General features: G+C 36.9%; 1 protein-coding gene and 1 long non-coding RNA gene across 7 annotated transcripts in view; one reads left to right on the plus strand and one right to left on the minus strand.

Moving 5' to 3' along the window:
• MARCHF1 (membrane associated ring-CH-type finger 1) overlaps positions 1–22,750 on the minus strand; it is an 858,143-nt gene that overhangs the window by 51,242 nt on the left and 784,151 nt on the right. For all 6 annotated transcript variants that reach the window (XM_073892451.1, XM_073892452.1, XM_073892454.1 and 3 more), the window contains one exon: positions 4,564–4,744. In XM_073892451.1, coding sequence (XP_073748552.1) covers positions 4,564–4,744 — 181 coding nt within the window. The remainder of the gene's footprint in view (positions 1–4,563; positions 4,745–22,750) is intronic.
• Positions 1–22,750, plus strand: part of LOC141372666 (uncharacterized) — a 190,286-nt gene that overhangs the window by 22,647 nt on the left and 144,889 nt on the right. The gene's annotated exons all lie outside the window — the stretch shown is intronic.

Here is a 22,750-nt window from a genome sequence, read left to right on the forward strand (position 1 = left end):
GACTTCCCCTTTTCATCTACAAAAGAGCATTTCTCTCCTTTGTTCTCTGGACTTGCCTATGGTTTTGCTGTAGCTTGCTTGACCCAAACTGCAATTCTCTGCTATTCCTGATTAAACCCATTCTTGCTGGTAAAATAACTGAGAATTTTATTTTGAAAGTTAACAAAGATAAACAGCTTTCAGTGCTAGTAACATTAATGAAGTAATGTTTTTCAACCTGCAAAATGAGTGATGTATACATAGTGATGTAACTAAGTACTAAGAAAATACATTGGGTAAAACATCCATGTTTAAGAAGAAAGATTTTAGAAAAATTTTTATTTCAGAAAGATTTATTTTGAAAGATTTCCATTAGAAATGGTCTAAATTAAAACTGAAGTTTTGGTGATTAAAGAGAGACTGTCAGCCACTTACGGCAGCGTGGCACTGCACAATGGGCACAAACTCTAGAATCAGGGAGCTCTGGGGTGTGCGATATTAAGTAAGTTTGGTACTGTGTCTCATTTTCCTCATCTGTAAAATAGGCTTCACGTGCCTACATGAAATGGGGTTGTAAGGAAGATAAAAGTTAATCGATATATTCTAAATATCTGGCACATAGTTAAAATTCAGTATATGACAGTTGTATTAGTAAAATTGCAAATTCTCCAGAATGGTAAGTAAATGAAGCATTTTGAATTTTCTTATGTATGATGAGGCAGCGTTATTCAAATGGAGTACCCAGCAGACCCTAGCTAGGAATCTGACCACATTCTCTGTCCTATCCAATTTTAAGACTATGAACTGCAAGATCTCCAGATTAGTGGAGAATCAATAATAACCTTTGGGCAGTAGGCCTGCTATGGTAACTTGCACTGGCTCTTCTGAAAGACAAATGTTACATCAAATTAAGGGGAAAGGAAGGAATTAACATAGCATTTGTCAAATACAGTTCTTCATTTTTTTTTAAAGTAGATATTTCAACTAAAGCATTGGAAGTCATTATGGTGGAAGTATAGAAATACCAAAAATGATTATTCCTTTTTATTTGGTTTAATAAATTCACACAGAACTTAAATTTTATGAACGTTCCAATATTCAACTGTTTTGATCTACAAAATGACAAGTGCATATGGTTCAGTCGAATCATTACCAAAGCCAAGGTAATTGATTCACTGTCTCATTTAAAACTGAGACAAGGAACAAAAGGATGCATAGAGCTCAATATTTTGTATTATATATTTGTCAAATGGTTTGCATATGAGGAACTATATAAAGAAATAATTTAGAGGAGAGCATAAAGTTGTCGGTACCATTTGCTGTCCTCATAAGCTTAGCTTCATATCCAGCAGCTGGTCTCTCCCATTCAGACTCAAATCTGAACCTCATGCAATTCTTCAGCTTCAGAACAGGAGAAGATTTTATGCTTCCTAATTGATACTGTATGTATTTCCAAATTGTACTGCTTTGTATATTTTTATCATTTTGACTTTCTGGATCCTAAGAATTATTTCTGACCCTGGGTAACTCACGGGGCTTTTATTGAGTGTTATAAAAGTAGGTGAGCTGCTGGCTTAAAGGTGATGAAATTGCTTTTTTTCAAAGAAGCCCTTGATTTTATTTAAATTTTAAAGATTTTTCTTCTGGAGACATTAGGGTACTTGATGAATTTACCAACTGAAGATTTTGGTGTAGTAATAGTAGCGATTAATGAAGTAAGGTTTTACTGATCTCCTTAGGGATTATTAAGCCCCGAGGTTCGTCAGAATATGAAGATTTGCAACTTTCCACTTTAAGAAGCCATTTCATCTAAACAGAATCCCCTGCCTGTATTGGCTAATGGTAGAAATTCAGAATGATTAGCTAAATTAATTGTTTCATGAGGTTGGTCTTTAGAACGTTATAAACTATAATGGAATTACTGAGTTGAGAGCAATTAATGGGATGTTCTTCGTATATATTCTAAGCATTGCTATACCTGTCATTTGTCATGACCAATTAAAAACTATCAAAACAAAACTGTTGATGAATCTTAGTGCCATCAAAATAAGCCATCTAAAACAGTTTACAAACGCCTCGTATCTGCATAGTTCGTGTCACCTCAGAATCTGAAGTCATTTTGGATACTGCCATTTAAGTATTATGCCAATGCCCCACAGTTTTCAAGGAGAAAGTAAAAAGTTTGGAATACTTTTTCTAGGTTTTTAAAACCTATAAGTCATAGAGGCAGGGACAGAATGCATGTTTCTTGTGTCCGGGACTCACGTGTTAGACCAGGAGTTGAAAATTCAGATCCCTACTCTGGAGCGACAAAGGCATTCAGATGAGTGAGGATGGCACAAGGTCTCAGGATCAGAGACGGAGGGAGGGCTGAGAGAGGTGGGGCCCTTGAAAGCAAACAGCCTTTTACAGGCGCTAGTCACCACTTAGGTCCACCTAGCTACCCCTTAGACGATGTCCTATGGGAATGTGGTCCCAACAGAGCTAGATACTGTGATTTTCAAACAAATACAAATATGTGGGATTTACATGAAATACGCACATATCTAAATGCTGGCAACTGTTGCAAATGTTAAGCCCTGTGGGTCAAATAAAACACATCTGTGGGCTGTCGGGAAGCAACCTCTGGATTAGATTCTAACATCCTCTGTAGATATAGAAATGCTATTAAAAATGACGGATGTTGAGATGCTTTCTTTCATCAATATTTATGACAAAAGAAATGTTTTTTAAAAAGAAAGTAGGGTATTTCATTAATCGATAGCTAGTAGGTGCCCACTAAGTTGTCACAACATATTCATTATTAAGAAGATTAAAAAAGATAGACATATTCACTGCCTGTCTCTGGTTTATAAATAGGTTAGTTGAGAAGAAACGATTTCATGATAGGGTCGTAAATTATCAGGGATGGAATACTGAGAAGGGATCAAAGTAGTCTATAAGGGATGATTCCACAAAAGCGGAAGGTTGAATAAGACTTTTCAAGTTCCATACAGCATCATGTATTGCTTATTATACAAAAATGGGGGAGGGATAGATAGTAGGGAGAAGAGAAAATCTGAATATCTTATTATCTTAGACTGTTGCTCTCAAACTGAAATATTACATTCGACAAAGTTGAAATGAACATTTTTATATAGATGGAAGTTGAAAAAAAAGAAACCCATGGAGAAATATACAGACACTGTGAAACAATTTGTAGGTCCCTGAGGGGCACGAAGAGAAATTTACAGAATCACAGAGCGCAATGTGTTATTTAGCTACTCCAGACATCACACAGCATCTGTGCAGTGGATGAAGCAAAGGGCAGAGAGTAACGGCCCATTTCTATTTCTGGCATTGATTGCTCTGGGACCCAGAGGAACAGAGCGTCACCTTTTGTCACTCAAGTTACAGAAAAGACGTATGTTAAGAAAAAACAATGCATAGCCCAAAGGCGTTTTGTACATCAGTTCTGACATCTATAAACCATTTGCACACTTTCAAAATCAAGGCTGTGTGAAAGCAAGGAATGCTATTCTCCCTCTCCATGATTTACAGAATTAACGAAGAATTGCAGTGGCCAGCAACCCATCAGATTCCTATTGGAATATTCTTGTTTGCCTTACATCTCTCCTCATCCTGGAGCTCATTGTGCTTATTTCTAAGCAATGTTCTTTTCATCCACTTTTGCTTTGCACTTAATTTAAATGAAAAAGCAGCTCTAGGCCGGATCATTATTTAAATTGCTGTCTCCATACTCTCCTTTGGAAATTGAGGCATCCGTATATGTAAGGCTGCAGTTAGGTAAAAAGCTAAGTTACATGCTAAAACCCAGGGCCCCAGCTATAGGGCATGAATTACATAAAGCTCATTGTTTTCATTTGTATCCTTCACAAGTTATCTTTGCTCCCTTTGAGTGCGATGCTAACTATATTTGACTCATATTCTTACCTTCATTCTTTAGAAAAATATAAGTGAGGAATTTGAAGATCAAGTTTGTAGTTAAAAATATACTTTCCTCTCTCTTACAGCTCGATGCACAATATGGAAAATAATACTTTTTCTATCTACTCTAATTTCTATGAATTATCACACCAAATTCTCAAATAAAGGCAAACCCAAAAAAGAGTTCACACCTTATAGAAGAACACATTCTCTTCTATTATGTAATGCCCGATTTTCAGGAAATTAGATGAGTTCATATTATTTAATGTAATCTATTATCCTAATCTTCCGGGGAACTGACCTCAGTAAGTATAATGTTCTCACACCAAATTACAAGCATATTTATTTTGCATATATATAAGTATCAATACATATATATAATGATGCACAGATCAACACATACATCATACACACACACACACATCCTTTTTTTGATTTTGAAGAATGATATAAAAATCAGAGGCCCTAGAACATAAAATGGAGATGAAGGATTATTTGCAAACACTTGGCTCTTTTACATATTGAGCCCAACACAAGGCACGTACTCTTCATGGATATTAGCATGTTACCAAATTCTACTGGGGAAAGAAATGGATTTTTAAAACATGCCTGCATTGCAAGTGCTCTCTTTCAAACCAATTCCTGCAGATACCATACCTTCCGGAGGGGTTTGAGCTTAGTCTCCATTATGAAGTCATACTTGCAGAGCTCACAGCAGCGCGTGTCTGAGCTCTTGATCCACTGGTGGAGGCAGGACTGGTGGACAAAGCGCAGGGTGCCTGTGCAGCGACAGGGTGTGATGAGGGGGCTCTCTTCATCTCCTTCACAGTGACAGATCCTGGGGAAGGACACAGCAGTCAGGATGAGATCTCCCAGAGGACATTTCTCACCTGTAGATTTCCTTCCTGGCTCATACCAGACTGCATCAGAAACTGCAACCTAAGAATTAGAAAGCATGCACATTTCACTCCAACTTGATCTAGAACTGAATCTAGGCTCAGTATAATTTTCTTCCACTTGCTACTTACATTCATGTGATTAGCTGTTAGACACTGGTACCTCAAAAATGTACTATCATTTCATTCCTATACTAATGCGATTTTAACAGCACAACTATTTTTTTTTAGAAGATTTTATTTATTTATTTGAGAGAGACAATGAGATAGAGAGAGCATGAGAGGGGGGAGAGCCAGAGGGAGAAGCAGACTCCCTGCTGAGCAGGGAGCCCGATGCGGGACTCGATCCTGGGACTCCAGGATCATGACCTGAGCCGAAGGCAGCCGCTTAACCAACTGAGCCACTCAGGCGCCCTTAACAGCACAACTATTGAGCCATATCCCCAGCTTAATCTATTTACTAGGTCAGTGTCTATAAGCATAAGCTTGATTCATATATAAAAGTTGCGATTTATAGGCATTGTAAGGAATGTTTGAATCTGTTAATCTTATCGTTTTATTGTGATGACAGTTTTATAGAAGCATGGTGTATAATTTAGTACCTATGGTATCCTCCCAATGTGGAAGAATTATGAAAAATTTTAACATGTTCTTTAACAAGAATAAAGTGAATATTGAAAATTTCAGGTTGGAAATACTACATTTTCCTAGGAAGACGCACACATATTTGGTCACAACAAATGGCCCAAACTGTCAATAATCATTATTGTTTAAAAGTTACAAAGGTAACTGATTTCATAAAGTTGTTCAAGTACAGTAAATTCTGTTTTTTTAAATGTTAATTATTACATCATCCAAAGAATTCAGAGTTCAACTACTTTACTGAATAACTATGAATTCAAGCGTCATAGACTGTGGTCTATGAAATCTTCATTATTCTCATTTACAAATTTTAAGAAAGAATTTGCTTTCCTCATTAGATAAGATTTTCATAACTCAAGATAATGAATTCAAATCTTAGCACTTCAGTAATTCTTGTGATTTGCCTAGCTGTTAGAAGTTGTTAATAAATTTGATTGGAAATATTTTTTGAAATCTTGAAAAGTATGAATGGCGTATTTCAAAAAAATTATCTATAAAATTTCTTTTTTGAGTTGAGTTGTAGTAGCAGGCTTAAAGAATGTTTGAATTGTTGCTCTTTCCTTTTAGGTCTATATGCCCTATCCTCCAGAAGCATGAGTTTTAAAGAATGGATTTTTTAAAACATACTTGTCCATCTTAGCTGTCTCCTCAGGGGAAATGAAATGCTCTAATTGTTACTGCAGTAAGATACAGGAATTGAAACCAAGCCCTTCCCTAACCTCAAAATAAAGAAGTATGACACAGTACACCAGTATTTTGAATCTCTTTTTCTTAAGTAAAAATAATATAATCAGAAAGGAGTGCTGACTTCTAAAGTCCTTAGGGTGTATATGATGAGATGAGGGCACAGGGAAGTTCAAAAGCAGAGTCCTTCTTCCCTCCTGGACTGAGGTAGGAAGTAGTAGTGTTAGATGTAAGACCACATATAAAAGGCTGGCGTGGTGGGGAAAAACTAAAAATTATCTGAATTCCATTGTTCATATTCTATTCTATTCATATTCTAATATGAAAGTCCAGAGTATCTCCTCTCGCCAAATAATGTGTAGGTCCTAGGAATCTGGGCTTAGTGTACTTTGTATCACACTTGTTACCAATAGAGAATTGGACTCCTGATAGATGTTCAGTAGATGTTTGTTGAATAGAAGAATTGTTTCATCAACAAACTATGACTTATTATAAGAGCAACCAGAGAAAGCAAAACTGGGTTTCTGTAGCACTTCATTTGGTTGTAATATTTATTTTTGGAGCCATTGAAACCTTATGATTTATATAGCCTGAGGGGTTGATATTTCTTATGTCCTTGAATCTCTAATCTCTCTGCCTCTACACAAAGAATACTCCTTTAGGTTAGGAGTCAGCAAACTATGGCCCAATTCTTACTGTGGCATGTTTTCGTAAATACGTTTTATTGAAACAGCCCCACGCACATTTGTTTATGTATTGTTTAGAGCTGTGTTTGCACTGTAACTGCAGAATTGAGAGTTGCTGCAAAGACCATATGGTCACAGAGACTAACATATTTACTACCTGCCTCTTTACAGGAAATATTTGCTTACCCTCACCTTAAACACGGTGATTCTGGGGTGCCTGGGTGGCTTAGTCAGTTAAGTGTCTGACTCTTGGTTTCATCTGGGGTCATGATCTCAGGGTCCTGAGGTTGGCCCCACCTCTGGCTCTGCTTTCAGCGGGGAGTCTGCTTGTGATTCTCTCTCTCCCTCTGTCCCTCCCCCCACCACTCCCCTCACATGTGAGTGCGCCTCCCCCTCAAATAAAGAAACAAATCTTAAAAAAAATGGTGATTCCGAGTTAAAGACAATATATGACTATTACCAACAACAATAAAACAAAGGTTACACAGAGAAGGGCACAATAAAAACAAAAGTCCTTCCTGGCCTGTCACTGAAACCTGCTGATCCATGAACAGTCTGCAAGGAGAGTGGCAATACTTCTCAATTGAAAAAGAAAAAGTTGCAATTAATGCCATCTGATAATTATTACTAAAAAAAATCACATCAAATGCTGCACAGCTTCAAGATGATTCTGAGGCTCTGATTTTTTTTTTTTTTTACTGACATGAAAAAAGTAATTTATTCATAAGCAGATTTAAACAAAGACCTTGTTGATTACCGGGTTCAGCCTGACCCGAACAGTTTACTGATTGTAGTCCAACTTCCTATATCTTACAGATTCATTTTTAAAAATTTATGCTAAAACTGTTACCTGAAACACCACCAGCAATTTCATTTCTTCATAAAATTACGGTTATTTCCCAAAGGGAAAATCAAAAGCTTGGTTCATTTTCATCCCCATTTCACAAGATTTATTTTTACATGATTTTAGCATTTTGAATTTTTTTCTAAATTATCCAACTTGAGTTGGACCCCAAGAGTCTTTTTCGAATCATGTTGAGATTGTTCTACATGAACTTAAGAGCTAAATAACAACTTCAAATATCTACTAGAAATAAAAAATAATGTGATGATGCCATTATGAAAAGAATTAAACAATTCTTAAGCTGATATATTTCACACTACCCACAATTGCTGAATGATAAATGAAAACACAGTAATAAAAATATACATGTTTTTTTCCAATAGAATAATTGTGTAGAGAAAATGATTTTAATAATAAAATTGCATTGTAAAATATTTGTAATTTCAATGCATTTTTACCTTATGGAAAATTAAGGCTTGGGAACTGAGTGATTCTATAAAATTATTGGTGATTGACATTGGTGTTTATCACCTACTGACAAGAACAAGCTGAATTCACAAATTTTTTGACATTTTACTCTTTTAACTGGCTTCTTATAGTCTACTCAGTATGTATTGAGACTTTCACCATTTATGAATTGAATAAACTTCTACTTCCATATAACTTCGAGCTTTCTAGTGAAAAGTGAAAAGCAGGCCACCAAATAGTATTAGGCAAATTAAATTCTGGAAATTTTGTGTGTGTATATGTGTGTGCATGTGTGCACATACTTAAAGTCCTTTCCTTAATGTTTGAGTTTTAACAAAAGTAGGTTTTTGTGTGGTTTGGTTTTGGACTTATGTATCTTAAAATGACCTCCACTGCTCCCCACCCCTCCCTTGTCAAGGCTTCTTGGCTCTGGTAGAATATATTTTTTCTACATAAGTTTTTTTTCTTTTAGTAATTTATCACTAGAAAGAAATCTTTGTGAGGGTCATAGTGATTATGTAATTTTGGGATTTTTTTCATTCATTTATTCATTCATTCACATTTTCTTAGTCCTGTTATATGCAAAGAAAATCAGACAACAGTATCAGCATGTAGTGTGAACTGAGAAGGAGAGAACAGAATCTGGAAGTAGATACCCCTTTTGGACAACTACTACAATAATCCAGATATTAAGAATCTGAAACAATATTGTGATGCTGGGGAGGAGACGGGAGACTCTCAGTCTGCAGAATGCATAGAGATGTCCAGGACCTTGCTTGTTATCCATGTTAGCTGTGGCAACAAAGTCCACTTATGATATGTAACTCCTAAAGGCAGTCATTCCTATAATTTTCAGACAGCCTCTTAACTCTTTCTTCCCATATTCCATGCCATTTTCCCCCTTGCCTTGCCTTGCCTTTCCCATTTTTTTAAAAAGTAGGTTCTATGCCCAATGTGGGGCTTGAACTCACAATCCTGAGATCAACAGTCGCACATTCTATTGACTGAGCCAGTCAGGCACCCCATTTTTTCCCCTTTTCTTTTGGCAAATCTTTCTGATCTATTTCCTCACTTTTGTGCCTGCATTTTTCTCCATACCCATCTCCAACTAAATAATCTTTAAGCACAATAATTATGGATACAGCTATGTTTGTGATGGCTTAATTTGGATGTTAATCTTTACTCAAAACTAATTCTCGTGCTGTGGAGTTTGGCATTCATTCTCAGAATTAACTTTCCTAACCTAAAAATGATTAGAATCCATGTGGGTGGAAACCATACTGAAAGTGGATGAGAAGTTAATGCTCAAGTAAATGAGTGAACAGATATAATTTCTCTTTCCTTTTGAGAAATAATAGCATAGCAGTGAAAGAATAGCAGATTAGAGACAATTTTACTTTTAATTTCCATTTCATTTTATTTTTAACAGGGAAAAGCTGGGCTTGTTCATAAGCGGAACTGAAGGTGCCACAGAGAGGTGAATTTAAAAAATAAATAGGCGAGAGAATGCCCCACTGTTAAATGAAGGCTCTTGAGAAATCAAGAAAGTATGAGGAAAGGAACTTAGCAGAGGAGTATCTTTGGACAGGTGGAAAAATACATGGGAGGTAAACAGATGCTTTTTTCCTGTGAGCAAGATGTAGAGGGAAAAGGGTAAGTGAAGGAGACATGAGAATTGCAGGAGCTGGGTCTGGGGAGGGGGCTTCTTATCTTGCGAAATACAGCAGACCATGTGTCTGCTCCACAGAAGGCAGGGAGGCATGGGGTTAAGGTATTGGAAAGGCTGTCAGTAATTAGCAAAGCCACTTGGAGCATGTGATGGGAAATTATCCAAGCATGAATATTAGAACCATGGAGCCGTGGTGAGGTCCCTGGTGAGATTAGACAGCACAAATTTACAGTGGACGCTGTTAACACTGCCTTGAGTCAGCAGCGTTCAGCACTCAGAGCGCAAGCCTACAGCTGGTAGCACAATCTAAGGCATCGTGAGATCACTTAAGTCAGAAATGAGAAGGACAAAGGAGTGAAGATTCTGATGCATCAAAGAACACTGTGAAAACAGTTGGTCATAAGATCTAGACTCCGAGCTGGGAGGCGAGTGAAGCCATCTTGTGGTTAATGTATCATGGGGAGAGGACGGGTTTGAGAGACTGGAAATTACAACAATGGTGAAGAATAGATGTTGAAAGTGGGACAAAATGGGACAAAGGCTGTCTAGGTGTAGCATACTCATATCCTTCATGGATGACTCCGTATCCTTTTTGTTGTCCTTTTTTCCCCCTACTGTCACAGGAAAAAAAATTTAAATGTGAAATTATTTGGTGTTTGAGATTCACAAACAAACCAAATCCTGGCTCACATGCTTGCTTTCTGCTCCAGTAAACTGGAGACGTTCTCAGTTTACTCATGTGTGAATGAGGTTAAAAATACCTCTTATGGTGTCATGAGGATTAAAGGAGATGAAAAAGTGCAGTACCTGGCCCGTTATAGGCAAATATTTGTTAATTTTATCATGGGATGATAAGATACTACTACTACTCTTATTAATTTTGTTTACCTATGCCATTGTTTTTGCTGTACTGGGACTAATTGCTTGTTTTTTTTCTCTCTCTCTTTTTTTTTTTTTTGATTATGTTATGTTAATCACCATACAGTACATCATTAGTTTTTGATGTAGTGTTCCATGATTCATTGTTTGCGTATAACACCCAGTGCTCCATGCAGAACGTGCCCTCCTTAATACCCATCACCAGGCTAACCCATCCCCCCACCCCCCTCCCCTCTAGAACCCTCAGTTTGTTTCTCAGTAGTTCATCGGCTCTCAGGTTTGTCTCCCCCTCCGATTCCCCCCCTTCATTCTTCCCCTCCTGCTATCTTCTTCCTTTTTTTTTTTTTAAACATACAGTGTATTATTTGTTTCAGAGGTACAGGTCTGTGATTCGACAGTCTTGCACTAATTGTTTTTAACGGCTACTTTGGTAAGTTGGTTAGAGCCAATGCTTGTAAGGCCAAGGTCATGAATTCTGACTCCATTCAGGGGAGTTAGCTACTGACACTTTTGAATCCCCACATTGGTCAAGTTAGACAAGTCTCAAGGAAAGCTAGGTGAGGGAGTATATTCAGATCTCTATATTGGGTGGCCTCAGATAAGTTTTCAGACAGTTGGTTTTCACATCTTTGAAATGTTACATGGCTATTGTATGGCCCAAATAGGATATATGAGAAAATATTACAAAATGTAAATACTATCCCAAAGGTATTATTGCCAATATATATGTGATCAATAAAATCAACAAAAATTGCTGCTAGTTAATAAATGCAATGCATTACGTGTTTTTATAAAAGCAAACTCAATTTTTCATGTGTGCATTTCAGTTTGTAGGACCTCAAAGAACTGTGATATAAGAACGGGATATCTACCTCACCACTGAGACTAGTTTTCTGCTAAGGCCCCAACACCCTCCTTACAGTCAGGTCTGAAAACCTTTCCTATTCTTTATTTTTCCTGATTTTTTCTTTTTTTATTGTAGACTAACCCCTCCTTCTTGAAACTTTTCCCCTTGTAGCTTTTGTGACTACTAGCCTTAAAGTTGGGAAAAGTGGAATTAGAAGGGCATATAAGATGATTGTAGGGATCAAACAGTGACTACTTATGGAGAACAGACCAAAGATGTCAGGATTCTGGAGCCTGGGAAGGTAAGAAATGACAGGTGAGATTTGGTAGGTGAGATATCATGGTGAGAGATAACAGGGAAATAATATAGAATTCAAAAGATCTGAATTCATGGCTAAGTCTCTTCCATGAATTCAAAATTATAGGTCAAAGGGACACCGTTTAAAATATGAGCATAGGATGTTAACTAGACTTATTGTGATCATTTCACAATACATACAGATATCAAATCATTGTTGTACATCTGAAACTAATATAGTTAATACATCAATTATAAAAATAAAAAATAAAATATGAGTGCAGTAATTTTGGGACAAATACAGAGAACTACTGACTACCATATTTCACATTTTGGAGGGGGAGAAAAAAGCAAGGAAGGGGAAATTACGTGACAGCTGTGTTTAGATATGTGAAAAACTGTTGCATGAAATGGTAGCTGATCTTGTTCTGTTCCACAGCTAGATCCAATGAATAGAAGTTAAAGGAAACAAATTTCCCTAAAATAAACACACACACACACCCAGAGCTTTCCAAAGATGGAATGTGTTACCCCAGGACAGTGCAAATTTCCCATCATTGAAAGTACTCAGATATAAGTAGGGTATTTATATGGCAGGCATAGTGTAAAAGGAGCTCATGCAAGGGTAATTAAAAACATGACTTCAAAGTTCTTTTCTAATGTTGCAATTCTATTATTTTTTCTTTCCCACAGACTGATTTCTACTCCCTCCCTCCTGCCACTATTTCTTTGTCAGCATTTCCCCTCTGCTTGTCTTGGGAGTTTTGTACTTCAACTTCCAGCATTACTCCTAGGCTTGTGGTTTTTAAAACACTTATCTCCAAAACCAACCTCTGCCTCTCTGATAGCAAGAAACTTCAGCTAGTTCTCTAACTCCATTAATGGGGTTTCCCACTTAAAGCTTCCTACATCTCACCGTCTCTTAAACTAGCTTTTCTTCCCCAAGATGCCATTCCATAAGTATCCCATTCTCAGCTTGCCTTATCTTGGAGCCTTCCATTTACTTGAGACTCAGTTTCCGCATCTTCTTTCTTCTCATTCTTACTACCATCTCCTAGTAGTTTTAACTGGCCAACAGGTACATGAACTGTCTTTAAGATGTTGCTTTTTTCAAATCATTCTCAAAACACAGTTATTCAGAGGTTCTTAAAATACTGTTACTCATCAAGAACTCTATCATCAGTCAAATAGAATCCAAATGACTTCACCTGGCTTTCATATGACTTTTCATAATTTTTATTTATCTTACCTCTCCTACTGTATTTCGCACTACTTCCCAACATACAGGTATAGTACCATGGTACAACATTTGCCACCTGATAAGCTGTGGGTTTTGCCACAGATCAGTTCCCCTCATGCCAAGATCTTGATTTCTATCAGCCTGGAGGCTAGGTAAAGGGTACTGACTGTATTGTCCATTAACCCTCATTGATTTAGAAATGTTATCATGTTCTACACGTGTCATGATGTGAAGAATGTTGGGAAACACTGGTGTGGTAGTTAAAAGTACAATCAGCATTAGAATCATGGTTCTGCCTATCGATGTCTGTTAAATAACTTAATCTCTTGTGTTTTCAAGTTCTTAATCAATAAAGTAAGAAAATAGTAGTGTCTACACTTCATAGGATTGTTTATTAAGATTAAATTAAGTGATCGATAAAGGTTAAATAATATTTTTTCAATCAATGTTGAGATGGTTATTTCCTCAACCTATTGCACTCTGGGAATATCTGCCTCTGGGAATTTCCTCAAATATGATCTCGTACCTGTGATATCTGCCCTCTCTTGATAATACCTCATCTAAATTTAAGCTATTCTAAGACTCACACCCTTAATGAAACAGGCTCTAGATCTTCTTTCCCTACAACGCTCCCTCCATTTCTTGAGATTTCATTGTTCTTAAATCCTATACTACACAGATCTGGTCTTTGTTGTTTGTTAATTATTTCATCTATTTAAGTTCTGGTATTAAGACCTAGATAAATTCTAGGTTTATTAATTTTGGGGGGGTAGGATTTTCTTTGTACAGTATGATGCTAAGAGTAATTTAAGTGAGAAGAGTGTTAAAAAGTCGGGTAAAGATGGCTAATTACTGGACCAGAAATGGACTGGGAATGCTATTATTTAAACATGTATGAAGCAGAGATCAAAAGAGATAGCTTAGCGAGATGATTTGGCAATTCTCAGAACTTGTTACCCAGTACCAGTGTTGTGTTTATGTTTCTGGAAAATTCACTTACAATTAAAGTGAGAAGTGTATGATCCTTACATATACCATGCACTCTTTAATTTGCATTTGAGGAACCAAACTGAGGTGAACCAATTTTATATCCTATCTGAGCATCAGAGGAAGTCAAGCAAATAGAAAGGAGAAGTAACTCTTACTTAATAAGCAGAGAAGATGGACACTATTTAATATTATTCTTACTATCAAATGTTTCCACCAACTCTTACTGATGTGGAATCAGCATACATTTTTGGAATGAAAAGAAACTTACAAATCAGATTTCTCAAATTTTCTTTAAGCTACCTACCATTCAGCCTGAGATTAAGAAGATCTTGAAAACTCTAATTAAAAATACAATTATGACATAAGAATAAAAATATTCTGTGGATAGCTAATACAATTTTTGGAATCATAAGATCGGTCATTCTGAATCTGTTAGACAATCTTTTTGACATCTACAGGTGAGTGACAGTTCTTCACACACAAGTGATTTTTTAAAGTGTTTTGTTTTCTGAAAGGAATATCTTCAATCTGGAAAAACTTGGTACATAGCATGACTTCCTGAGTTTAATTTCATGCCCTAATTTGTCATCACTGACTTGTTCAAAACCTCAGACCGTCTGCACAGAGCTGTAGGGAATGATCAACTGCAAAGACAATGACATAACAGTGTCCCTGGCTGCTGACTTGATCCTGGAGCTGATATAAAGTTGCAACTCATCAGCCACATTTTCTTCACACAGATGGAAAACAGTGGAGAAAGACAATGATCACCTTGCTGCGCCAATAACGGAAGCAGGGAGGCCAGTTCTTACTTGAATTTCTAGGTATTTTGGTTGTGTGAGCTGCAATGGCTTGGGAAGATTCCGTCTGAATTTCTCTTCCTGCAGCTGCCGTCACCTCTGGTGATGGTTTGACCCTCTTGATGCCAGGAGTTTAAACACTGACTGGGTTCAAAGATTCTCACAGTGACTCGTCTGTCCTGCATAGCCTATGGATTCAGTCTCATGAGGGGCCAGGTCCTCTTTGAGGACTTTCTGGAAAGTTTCTTTGGGATCTTGGAGTATATCAGATTTCTCTCCCACGTCCTAACATGGATAGCCCCAAGAGTCCTAGCCCCACGTGTACCCAACCACGGAAGAGATCTTTCTCATTAGTCGTAGGATCCACTCAAACTGTCCAAATCCGCCAAGTCAGAAGAGACCTAAAGATGGATTCTGCCCTTCCAGGATAATCCCTCCCCTGTTAACCATTACTTTGCTGCTTTGTCCTTACTCTGTTAGTGAGCTCAGAGTACAATCTAACTTCTGGGTGAAAGAATCAATTTCCCCCTGTAGTATTTATCTTTTCAGATCCTACCTTATAATTTTGGTGACATACAGGTGAATAAATAGATAATAAATGTTGAATGAGGACACCGATGTAACGATTTTCTCTACATTCTCACCCATGTCACAGTCATTTTATGTCAGCCTTGAGATCTTTTTGGCTTGTTTGTAAAATTGATAAAATTAGGGCGCCTGGGTGGCTCAGTTGGTTAAGCAACTGCCTTCGGCTCAGGTCATGATCCTGGAGTCCCGGGATCGAGTCCCACATCGGGCTCCCTGCTCAGCAGGGAATCTGCTTCTCCCTCTGACCCTTCCCCCTCTCATGTGCGCTCTCTCTCTCTCATTCTCTCTCTCTCAAATAAATAAATAAAATCTTTAAAAAAATTGATAAAATTAAACTAGAGATACTTCTTTTTTTTTTTTTAACTAGAGATACTCCTAAGGAGATATTCTTAAAGTTATCAGCTGCACGCATTGACTGATGGGACAGGAAAACAAAAGGACAGATAATATACACTGATTTGCTTTCTGTTTAGATATAACCAAAGAAATCTATTTGGTCAGATACAGAGTATGGCTTTTGGACTTTACATCATAACAGAACTACCAGAAAAATCATTATAACTGTTCGGTCTTTTTCTTTTCCGCATGTGGCAGAGATTCTTAATTCAAATTGGTTTTGTGATAGCACTTCTTTGTGATTGCTAAGTCTCTGAATCCTTGTAACCTCACTCTCAACCATTTTTTGTCCACTCATTAATCTTATCTGGCGGAGCCTTACATCAAAGGAATTCTCAAGTTGCCATGGATCATTGACAGAACAGGTAATTTTTACAGATAACCAAGAAAGCACTGAATGAATGAGAAATATGCTTCTGCATATAAATTCTTCTGAACAGGCAAGTAAGTATGTTGGCACAATACACACACACACACACACACACACACACACAGGCACACACATAAATAGCTTTAAGTGTATTCAGTTGGAATGGGAACTCACTAAAAAATTTGAGTAAGAAAGTAAGAGTATTAGTGAGATTAATCTGGCTCTGTTACCTCAAAGATCTGAAAGAAAAAGAAGGGAATATTATAATAGTCAAAATCAATAGTAGTAAGAACAAGAACCAGACTAATAGTTGGGAGAATGGAGGAAGAGAACAAGAGATACTATACAAGTAAAGTTGGTGAAACTTCACTAAGTTGGGTAAGGGAGGTGGGGATGAACTGCGGGACAATGGGAGCAAAAGACAGACTAACTGGCTTTAGGGTTTTAATTAAAACTTCTCGGGACAGATGTTCAAGATTCATCTATCTACAGGGCCTCTGAACATTTGTTTGTCATCACAGGTACCACTTAGAAACCATCATGTTTGTGATTTAATTTTTAACTTAGCTACATTGTATGGGACAGTCATTTTGAAAAACAGAAGGAAGTAGTTTCACATTCTGGATGTGAGATATTTCAATGCATAATCATATTTGAAGGTATTTTTCCAAATAGCAGTAGAATTACCAATAACACATAATTATCTCAAGTAGTAATTATATTTGCAATATAGTTTTCCACCTAGCAGTAGAATGACAAATATATAACTAATAATGTGGTTTCTTACTTCCTCTTTCTAATTCATATTTTCCTAGTGTGTAGTATGTCCAGGATGATTCTTATACCACTTCATTGTTCCAACCATCTGTTTCTCAATCATAGAACATAAAGCACAGTTTTGTGGACCCAAATTAAAGTATCTTATAAAAATAAAATCATAAAAACTTTTATTCATTCAGAATCTTGATAGAACAGAATTTCCGCTTAGACAAAAATAAGTTTTTTTCCAAAAGTTATGTGTATGAACTTTATACCTTGTCATTAACAGAAATAACTGAAAACGTAGTATAATCCTATTAAAAATTATATGCATAAAAAAGATTAGAAGGAAATGTATCAAAATCTAAATAATGAATATCTAGGCAGGTAATTAAGTTTAAATTAGAATAGTTTTCTCTATTTTTAATTTTCTTTACAATAATCACAACTACTATAATACTCACTAAAAGAAATATTAAAATAAACCAAAAATATAAAGATCTAAGAATAACTTTCCAATTCTACTTCACTTGCTTTTTCTCATTCCCTAGTAAGTTAACAAATTCATGAATGCTTGATAGACTTATATATTTGAACACTTTGGAAAAGTGCTATGTCTTATCAGTAAATGTGAATTGTTTTCCTGTTCCCTTCCTGTCCAGGTTTAGGAGCAGCCTTCCCCTCCTATGTCTTATAAAAAGCTTGAAAGTCTCATTACTTTAATTGTTTTTCATTTTTTAAGGTTTTTAAATTTTAATTCTAGTGTAGTTGACATAAGTATTATATTAATCTCTGTTGTATAATATAGCGATTCAACAATTCGATACATTACTCAGTGCTCATCACCGTTAAGTGTACTCTTAACCCTTTCACTTATTTCCCCCATTCCCCCATCCAACCTCCCCTCTGGTAACCATCAGTTAGTTCTCTATAGTTAAGAGTCTGTTTTTTTGATTTGTCTCTCTCCAGGAGTAGCCCTTGTAACATTTTAGTTATGCAGTAACCAAAGGATTTCCACTTGCTGTCATTTATATTTTAACAGAAATACAAACTTGCAGGTGTTAACCCTATTAGTGAACATCTGCAGTCTGTACCCAGTATACTTATTCACTGGAAGGACAGAAAGTGTTAAGAATGGTTTGTGCCCCACCTCCACTCTGACATCTATACCAACACCACAGATATCTTGTATTATCTAAATTCTATATATAAAACTTGATACTTCATAGAGCTATGGTATACATCTCTGCTCTACTCAAGTATGCATATTCACACATTCCATTTTGGTGTATGATAATTCTGCTTCAGTTCCTTAGAACTGAAAGAGGTCTCTCCTGCTGCATCATTAGCATTTTCACCTGTGTGGATGTGGCTGTGTTCACCTGTGGATGTGTTTCAACTTTCTCAATGCTCATCACTGTCCATTGGGTCTTTCTCAGTGCCTGGCCTTCATTTTGTATTCCTGTAATTTCGTCACCTTTTGATCTTTCTTTTTTTTTTTTTTTTGAGCAGAGTTTTTCCCTGTGAAATAATCTAACTGATAAATTGGTATCATTTTTTCCTCCACACTCACTATAAATGAATTTCATTAATTATGTACGCCAGATGCAATCATTTTGCATCTCCCTTCCCGGTTTGCCTTTTCAAAGATTTATTTATATGAGAGCGAGAGAGAAAGAGAGAGAGAGCAAGCGAGAGCACAGCGAGAGAGGAGCAGGCTCCCCCCTGAGCAGGAAGCCTGACACGGGGCTTAATCCCAGGACCCTAGGATCATGACCTGAGCCAAAGGCAGATGCTTAACTGACTGAGCCACCCAGGCTGCTTCCCCTCTTTGCCTTTTCAAATGTCTCTGAAGCAGCTGTCTTTATTTGAAGACAAAAACAATAAAAAAATGTTAAATGTATATCTTCAACATAGAGTTTGATGAAAGGTAAAGTAGAACCTTTTTCATGCACAAACTATAAAAGTAAAAAAATGCAAATGGAAATGCAAAAATGCAAGTGCAAAAGTAAAAACCTCAAGTATGGTGTTGAACTAAACATGATGTGAGATAAATAAAATAGAGTCGATCGCTGTCATGACTAACTCCCAGTTTATTTCAGTTTTTGATGATTTATAGCTGATATATAACATGAAACAACAGTAACACTCCTCTGCTTTCTTCATATTGATGGAAATTGTATCTTTTTTTTTTGATGCATAGAGCATGAAAGAAGGTACAATTCTGGGCTTAATATTTAAAAACCTCTTTATTGTTACTGTAAGGAAAGTTGCTTTTTATTTTCAAATTATATTTTAATTTTCAAATAGCATCTTAATGTGGCTATTCTCTAAAGAAGTACATGGTGAGGGGGTTACCTGGGTGGCTCAGTTAGTTAAGCGTCTGACTCTTGATTTTGGCTCAGGTCATAATCTTACGGTCTTGAGATCAAGCCCCATGCCGGGCTCCACGCTGGGGGCGGTGGAGCTTTGCTTAAGACTCTCTTTCTCCCTCTCCCACTGCCCCTCCCCCACCTCTAAAAAAAGTACATGATGAATATAGACTGATAATATCTTCAGTTTGATTTCTCAAAAATAGCATTTTACTTGAGTGTAATCATAACAGCTTTGACAGTCATAGAAGACTATATATCTACTACATATATACGCACATATACATATATGTTAGAAACATAAGTGTATATATTTCATATCATAATGAATATTCACATTATATTAGTGAGCCACAGAGTTTGCTGATTTCTGTACTTGATTCCTTAATGGCCTTGACAAAAAGTAAAGAAATGAAATAGTTCTAAATGGAGCTCAAAAAGTCCCTCTATATTACTCAGCATATCATTATGATAAATATATTGAAAAGTAATCTGCATGCAAACTTACGACTGGCAAAGGCATGAAGAGGCTATAAAACCTAAACACATTTGTGAGTCTTATTTTTTCACAGAGTGGAATTTGGGCTAAGATGACTCCCGAGGGATGCTGAAGGATGTGACTCTGAGATCAGGTGGGGAATTGATACAAATGCTCTTTTAAGTGGGTGGCATTAGCCTGTGGTTATACTTGGTCACTTTAGCTCAGTGTTTGGGAAGGTGGGTGGAGGTGGTGAGAAAGAAGAAACATATACTCTTTTTTTTTCTTTTTTCTATTCTTCTTGAGGCTTTTAAGCAAATTCCAGATCATTTTACCCCAAATTTTCTCTTCTCCACTACATTGTATGTAGGTCATGCAAAATGATAAAAAAAATATTAGTCATGACTTTGTTGATCCATCTTTGTATTTCTTATAAAATCAATAGGCTCTTGTAATAAGTAGCACATTTTATTTAAGACTAAAATGAAAATGAAACAGAACAAAATAAAACCAAGCATGATATAATTTTAAAAATCATCCTTGCAAGAATGTTCAAGTTATTATATGTCATGGGAAATTAAGCAGTTACACAAGAATGAATGGATCTTGAGCTATTTATCAAGAAAAAGCGCAGGCTGCCAATGGATACAGATAATTTGCTTCTATGACATTTCTTTCCCCCACAAATACTGAGTGTCTTAGAGTTTTGGAGTTGGAGAAGCCATCCTTTTAAGCACTTAACGCAGCTCTCTAGTTTTATAATATGACCTTAACCTTGTCCTCTGCCAACCCTCAGTTGTCAAAGGAAGTGGACCTCTGTGGAACATATTCATTACATGCAGGGAGCCAAGGACATCATTCACTATATTGAAATGTTCTCATTATAATGACTCATGAAAGAAATTTTGCTTAGTCATTCCTCATTACTAACAGAAGTTGTGTCTCATCTGAAACCTGTTCTTTTGCTTTGGCCACTGTGCCTATGAAAATTAAGTTTGTAGGAAATCTCCATATAAGCATTTCTGCAGATTTAGTATTTTTCTACCCTTATTTTCGTGTGTCCTGATTTTTCTCAATTTCCTAATTTATCCTTTTGGAGTGTGTGTATGTGTGTGTGTGCGTGCACACGTGTGTAAATGTGTATACACACACTCATATATGTTTACATACATGTATACACACATACATCAATATATATACAGTATGTCAAGTCATTGAAGAAAGGAAATAGAAAATCATCAAGCACAAACATATATCAGCTCCTTTATTTGCTTTGTGTTTTGCTGTCCCTGATGTACATACTTGCATCAGGCTCTGTTTCCTTATACTCCCGAACTCCTTGTATTTACCCATTGCAGCATGAACACCCTGCCCTGTACTACAATTACAATTTTCTCATCTGTAACTTCCACTTCAGTGGTTCTCAAACTTCAGCATGCATCAGACTCTCATAGAGGTCCAGTTAAGCTAGATAGCTGGGACTTACTTCTAGAGTTTTCATTCAACAGGTCTGGGTTGGGGGTCCAATAATTTGCATTTTAACAAGTTCCCACGTGATTCTGATGCTCCTGGTGCAGGGACTATAATTTGAGAACCAAGGATTTCCTGGTTTATTTGCTTCTTCTATAGTGTCATTTGAAAGTGAATTGCAGCTAGATGAGAAATTTGAGTTTTGATCCAAAAATGAAAGTTGTAAAAAGCAACTGCATCTTCTATTTCCACCAATAAACTTGTTAAGTTTCAGAACCACTTTCCCAAATGACTTTAAGAGCTGAAAGGAAAGAATCTGTACAAGTTGCTCACCCCCAGGCTCCATTCTAGTGTTTCCAGGTCTTACAGTGCTGCCAAGTGGACCTCCTGCCCAAAGTATGGTTCTTGCAATATATGTATCTTCTGGGCATCAATTTGTTCACCTGAGATTGGGTTAAACCATCAGTGATTCTCAGCCCTGGCTGCTCATGAAAATAATCTAGGATGCTTTTAAAAATGTACTATGTTGAGGGGGGCACCTGGGTGGCTCAGTTGGTTAAGCGACTGCCTTCGGCTCAGGTCATGATCCTGGAGTCCCGGGATCGAGTCCCACATCGGGCTCCCTGCTCGGCGGGGAGTCTGCTTCTCCCTCTGACCCTCTTCCCTCTCATGCTCTCTGTCTCTCATTCTCTCTTTCTCAAATAAATAAATAAAATCTTAAAAAAAAAATTTACTATGTTGAGACATCCCTTCCAGGGGGATACTGGCAGGAACTTTTTTTTTAAACTTACCAGGTGAGTCTAATATGCAGCCCAGATTGAGAACCACTGGGTGAAGTGATCTCTCTGGTTCTTTCTAGTTCGAACTGGTAGAATTTTGAGGCTTCCAAATGCTGATTGGAATCAAGACTCTTCCAATGCATGGAACATTCTCACAGGTCTATGACTCCTATTTCATTCTAGTTATTTATTTTTCTTCCTTTATTCCACCTTTATTTTCTCCAGTGTTACTATCATAGAGTGTGGCAAAACATTTTAATTTGATTACACCCTCTGAGAGTTGCGAGCTAGCTCAGATCAAAATACCTTTAAAATAAAGATATCAGAATTTATTAAGGTGAGGCTCTGAGGGGCCGTATAAGAACAAAAGGGGTACAAGTTAAGCAGGAAATAGAAAGGTTTCATGATCACTTGTTAGATAACCATGAAGGAAAGAAGAAGGTTTGCAGCATAATGTCTAAAGTAAAAGCCATCTCCAAGAAGCTTTCCAAACACAGGAACTCCTGTATTATGGCATCTTCCATTCTGCATAAACCTGGAAGTGAGCGAAGGGGAATTAATAGACCCCTCGAGTCCTCCTTGTATCTGACAGCGGAGGCAAGGAGAATATCAGGCTGAGTTTAAGGCTGTCAGAGCGCTACCAACCAAAGACAACTCAGCCAGGCTATTCCAGGGGCATTTTATTTTCTG

The sequence above is a fragment of the Callorhinus ursinus genome, unplaced genomic scaffold, assembly GCF_003265705.2.
Source record: "Callorhinus ursinus isolate GAN/ISIS: 27379988/994484 unplaced genomic scaffold, GSC_fseal_2.0 scaffold4, whole genome shotgun sequence".
NCBI classification, from domain to species: Eukaryota; Metazoa; Chordata; class Mammalia; order Carnivora; family Otariidae; genus Callorhinus; species Callorhinus ursinus.